This window comes from Prionailurus bengalensis, chromosome D4, assembly GCF_016509475.1.
Source record: "Prionailurus bengalensis isolate Pbe53 chromosome D4, Fcat_Pben_1.1_paternal_pri, whole genome shotgun sequence".
In the NCBI taxonomy this organism is placed as follows: Eukaryota; Metazoa; Chordata; class Mammalia; order Carnivora; family Felidae; genus Prionailurus; species Prionailurus bengalensis.
In genome coordinates, this window is record NC_057359.1 from 80,128,199 (window position 1) to 80,134,274 (window position 6,076).

The window sequence follows — 6,076 nt, forward strand, 5'->3', positions numbered from 1 at the left end:
GTTTCAAAACATACACAAGGTTGGAAGCGTTTGAAAAGGTTTGTGTTCTCCATTCTTTGTTCCGGATTCACTCTAGCTGTAACATAATCTGCACTTGCTTCCCTATGGAGTCAGCAGGTATTCTGGGACAAAAGCTCAAGTTGATTGGAAAGAAACTTTATCCTTAAAGTCTCAGGCACAAAACACCTTACCTCAATTGCTGTTAGACTGGAATGATGCTGAGAGCTACATTTGGACATAATTTTGGCATCTGGATTCAGTAATTTCCAAAGTCCTGAAACGGTTCACAGACAACATGCAGGTAAGTTTCTTAAATCTTGGAAGCATTTGATATCTATTAAAATAGGTTTGAGAAAGCTGAAGTTTCTTCTATGTGCACATCATCAGCTTTGAGAAAATGGAATGGAATTCAGATTATAATTACAGGGATTTGTTTTGTTTTGTTTTGTTGCCTGTTCATTAGGTATAGGAAAGGAAAAGATGGGGGTCAGGATTCTCAGTGGTTAAGCTTTGGACTCTCCCAGACTTGAGTTCCAATTATGACCCTTCCCCACGCCCTTACCCACTGAGATGATCTTTGGCAAGTTACTAAACTTGGATGCTCACCTTAATTTTGGAAATAACCTATATGAAAGGGATGTTACCAAGGCTGAGCGAATTAAGTCATTTAAAGTGCTTAGCACAGTGCCTGACACACTGCAAATGCTCAGTAAGAGGTATCTATTATTATGGAAGGCTTTGTCAATCAAACTCCAATGAAATTTAATTTCTTTAATGTTCCCTTGCTCTGTTATATTACGATACTGTATATGCCCTTCCAGATGGAAAGTTTCCATCTTCTTTGATGATGTGGAGTAAGCTTGGCACAGAGCCATCCTAGATCTCTGAAGGGGTGCTATGCAGATAGCGGGAATTTGCCCATATTGGCAGATGTGTTGAATGGATTAGGGGACATCGCTAAAACAGACAATGTCAGAAATCAGTATCAGATTAAATTGGAAAGTCATAGTAGAAGGATGTAAATGTTTGATAGTAGCCATTGTTCACTGGCCAACAAAAGCAACTACTTCATGGAAAAATAGCCCTTGACCTTTGTAATTAGAGAAGAAACTGATCCAAGTGCTTCACTTTCAGAAAAAAAAAATCATGTATTTTCCTGTAGGCTTTTAACACAATAATTCTGCTTGTTACTTTATATCCATATGTCTATGCCTGATTCCTCTTTGCTTTTCCAATGTCTAGCACCGTGCCTTGCATATAGTAAGTAGGCTTTCATCCAAACAAGCGAGAAAACAACCAACTAGCATTTTATTCAGTTTCTCCTTCACGCCAAATACTGAACTCTGCAACAGTGGAGAAGAGAGAGCTGTCTCTTCTCTGCCAGCTGTCCAGGAGACCATGATCTAGTGGGAGAGACAGATAACAAAAATAAACGAGAAACACTTAAAATAGTGTATTTCTAAGTGCTGTAAGAAGTATGTATAGCATTCAGTGGGAGCAAAAATAAGAATGGAGACGAAGCTTGAATGAACATGTGTTTTCGTCTTATTTAGGTGACATTCTGCAGACTTCGGACTCACCAGTGGTGTTTCATTCTATTTAATGTTATCCTGTTTCATGCTTTGCTTTTTGGGGCTGATTTTGTGGAAGAATACTTTCTGCATGCTTTGCCTTATGTGGATATGAAAGCTCTTGAAATTAAGGAGAAGGCAAGAAAATTGAACACGGAGCCCCTAAGAAGTAATCTTTCCAAGTATTACATCCTGAGCCAGTCGGAGCTGTGTAAAGGGAAGAATATATTTTTACTCTCTCTTATCTTCAGTAGCCCGGGAAATGGAACAAGGCGGGACCTCATCAGGAAAACCTGGGGTAACGTGACCAGTGTTCAAGGGCACCACATTCTCACACTGTTTGCTTTGGGAATGCCCGTTTTGGTAACTACCCAGCAAGAAATAGACAAAGAGTCCCATAAGAATAATGATATAATTCAAGGAATCTTCTTGGACAGTGCTGAGAACCAAACCCGGAAAATCATCACGATGACGCAGTGGGCTGTGACTTTCTGCCCTAATGCCCTGTTCATTCTTAAGGTTGATGAAGAGATGTTTGTCAATGTCCCGAGCTTGGTAGACTATCTTCTTAATCTGAAAGATCACCTGGAGGATGTCTATGTAGGAAGAGTTATCCATCAAGATACACCCAACAGGGATCCTAATAGTCAAGAATTTGTCCCTTTCAGCGAGTACCCAGAAAAGTACTACCCAGATTACTGCAGTGGCGAGGCTTTTATTATGTCCCAAGATGTGGCTCGGATGATGTATGTGGTTTTCAAAGAAGTACCCATAATGGTTCCTGCTGATGTGTTTATAGGAATTTGTGCAAAGTCTATTGGCCTTATACCCATCCACAGTTCAAGGTTTTCTGGAAAAAGGCACATCAGATACAACAGATGTTGCTATAAGTTCATTTTTACATCCTCAGAAACTACAGATATTGAAATGCCCCTGGCGTGGAAGGAAATTAGCAGTGGGAAAGAATGTACCCTGTTTGAGACTTACTATGGGCTCATTTCCTGCAAACTTCTGACATACTTTGACACCCTTAAACGTTTCCACGTGGGTACCATAAAAAATGATGGCATGTATTTGGGTGATTAGTTTTGTTTTGGTTTTTTTTTTTGCTTTTTACTATAAATTTGGTCTTTTTAAATTAACTCATACCTCGTTATAGAAAGCATCCCTCCTTCCTTGTGTTTTATGTACTTTGTTTTAGCGAGTTGCAAAATGTTACTAGTGCTCAGATGTACTACATCATATTGAGATTTCATGTTACGAAATCTAAGTTGAGATAGCACTCTTCAAAATAAAACATTCTATCCAAAAAAGGGAGAACATGACATTTAATTATAACCCAAAGTCTTGTTTCTCTTTACAGTCATTGAATTTATAAAAATCATATTCTGTGGAACTATCATGATTCAGCAATAGCAATGGCAACTAATTTTTGCGAATGCTCAGAATTAAAGGCAAACACTAAGGAATTTGTTGAACAAAATTGTCATCTTGTATGTAAGCAGGAAGCATTTTACTCATTGGGTAGTGGAATTACATTTAATTTAAAAGTATGAACCACACAGTATATGGACTTGGATAGCTAACTCTTTGTAAAGCAATTTTCATCAAGTTCTAATTAGCCAGTGCTTTACAGACGGGATGCGACACATTCACATTCCCTGCTAATGTGTACACTCTGAGTTAGTTTCCTAGAAATGCTGTAAAAAAAGTACCACAAACTCGGTGACTTAAAACAACAAAAATGTATTTGTTCTAGTTTTATTTTGTATGACAAATTTTTTAATGTTTCTTTATTTTTGAGAGACAGAGTGAGCCTAGGGGAGGGGCAGAGAGAGGGAGACACAGAATCGGAAGCAGGCTCCAGGCTCTGAGCTGTCAGCCCAGAGCCCGACGCGGGGCTCGAACTCACGAGCGGTGGAGATCATGACCTGAGCCACCCCAGGCATCCCTATCTGTTGTAGTTTTAAAGACTAGTTTTATTTATTTATTTATTTATTTATTTATTTATTTATTTAATTTTTACATTTGTTTATTGTTGAGACAGAGAGAGACAGAGCATGAACGGGGGAGGGGCAGAGAGAGAGGGAGACCCAGAATCTGAAGCAGGCTCCAGGCTCCGAGCCATCAGCCCAGAGCCCGACGCGGGGCTCGAACTCACGGACCGCGAGTTCGTGACCTGAGCTGAAGTCGGACGCTCAACCGACTGAGCCACCCAGGCGCCCCAAAGACTAGTTTTGAAGACGAAATCAAGGTGTTGGCAGGACCCTGCTCTCTCTGAAGCCTGTGAGGGAGAATCCTTCCTTGTCTCTTCGACCTTCTGGTGGTTGGCAACCATGCTTAGCATTCTTTGGCTTGCGGACAGACCACTTGAATCTCTGCCTCCATCTTCACACATGGCCTTCTCTCATGGGTCTGGGACTTTGTATAATCTCTGCTCTGTGCTGTGTCCAAATTTTCTCGTTCTTCTAAGGACATCAGTCATTGGATTAGGACCCAAATGACCCCATCCTAACTTGATGACATCAGCAAAAACTCTATTTCAAAATAAGGTCACATTGACAAAAATCAGGGGTTAGGATTTCAACATTACCTTTTTTGGGGACACAGTTTAACTCACAACACACTTGGTGATTTCTCTTGTGGAATAACTAGGCACTAGCTCAATGTTCCCATTCTGGGGCCCTCGGAATTTTAGGTGTCCCCGAAGTAATACACTTTGAAAATCTCTGCCATGACACTTACTACATCATCTTTCTGGATATATTTTTAAAATATACTGAGCCTCAGTCTATGTACAGATTCAGCCTTGTAGGACCCGTGGACTAAATGAGACATGTCAAGCAGCTAGCATTGGATTTGGCCCATAGAAGATGACCGATAAGAAGAGGTAGCATTTAAAAACATACGTTCTGAGTGTAACAGCTTAGGTTCAAATCTTGGCTCCACTTATCTGCTGTGTGATCTTGTACAAGTTCCTTATCTCTGCTGTGCCTCAGCCTCATGTGTAAACAGGGTAATAATAGTATTTTATTCCTGGGAGAGGAAAAAGAGCAACATGAGTTCATAGATGAAAAGCTTTTAGAACAATGCTTGACAAACATTTGTCTGCTATTATCCTCAAAATATAACCAAGTAAAACATTCGACTAGCCACCAGGAAGCCAGGTTAACATTCTGGCTCTGGAATGTGCAATCTGTAAGAAATAGTAGCTACCATGAGTAGTAATGATTAAGAATTTTATTAATTTTCCCCTTTTAAGTTCCAGGCTTTGGCCGTATCGCCTTGTAGTTCCCCCAAATGTTTCCTGTTTTCATGTCTGTCCCCTGCTTGCCCTGCTACTCTCCTTTATTTCTCACTTGACTATCTCCTACCGGTTCTTCGAGTTTCAGGTGTTTCCTTCTCTGAGAAACCTTCCTTCAAGTCTAGGGTAGGTGTTTCCTGTTTTTCTCTATTCTTGTACTTACTATACACTAATGTTCTATTTCTATTTCTGATAGAAATTTGTTTCTGTTTTCCTCCACTATTAGTCACTTGCTACCTGTGTGATTTTGAGATAAGCTACTTAACTTCTCCGAGCTCGGGTTTCTTCATCTGTGAAATACAGATGTAAAAATATAAACGAGATTGGGACGTCTGGGTGGCTCAGTCAGTTAAGCATCCAACTTCGGCTCGGGTCATGATCTTGCATTTTGTGAGCTCGAGCCCCACATCGGGCTCTGTGCTGACAGCTCAGAACCTGGAGCCTGCTTAGGATTCTGTGTCTCCCTCTCTCTCTGCCCCTCCCTCACGCTCTAATAAAAACATAAATAAAACATTAAAATTTTTATATATATGAATGAGATGAACTTAGCATTTAGGACAGTGTCTAACACTTTTTCCCAATGCCATGCACATAATAAGCAGTCAATAGTGTTTATGTGTTAAATGTGAAATAAAGTATGAAATAAATAATAATTTTCAAATTTTATTTAATCGTAGAAAAAAGTCACAGGTGCAAAGTCAGAATGAGTGCGTAGGCCACACATAGGAGAGGGCCACTCTCTGAACTCTGATGTCAAATGAATAAGATCAACTTCATGAATGAGATTAAACAAAGTCACCTTAAAGAGATAGAATGTTTCTCAGGCCAGGAAAGACTTTGCTGTAGCCTAATTAGTGGTATTAGCTGTAGAGAAATGACTAGTATGGAAACACACGAAGAAATAGACCCACAGAGGGATATAGGAGATGGTGGAACCGAGAATCTCACACTGTTTGATCAATGTGAAATGATCAATCCAGGGACAAGAGAACTCCAGGAACTTGAGGACCATTTTGTTACAGAGCAGGGATGGTTTATCAACATCACCATGGCCTAAAAGAAACATATCTCTGGATTCTGAACGGTTACACTCAGATAACACACTCACCCAGAAACCTGTGACTGAGGATTGGTATGCAGAGTGCTCTTCCGGTTAGAAAGCAGGGCACTGGAAAGAGGTGGGGACATTTTGTCAATGAAA

At 40.2% G+C, this 6,076-nt stretch overlaps 1 protein-coding gene across 1 annotated transcript; it reads left to right on the forward strand.

Annotated features, from left to right (window-relative positions):
- The first annotated feature begins 295 nt into the window (after positions 1-295).
- On the forward strand, positions 296-2,657 carry B3GALT9 (beta-1,3-galactosyltransferase 9). Its single transcript, XM_043565291.1, has 2 exons — positions 296-301; positions 1,554-2,657. The coding sequence occupies exons 1-2, from the start codon at positions 296-298 to the stop codon at positions 2,655-2,657; spliced, it is 1,110 nt and encodes a 369-aa protein (XP_043421226.1).
- Positions 2,658-6,076: the final 3,419 nt, after the last annotated feature.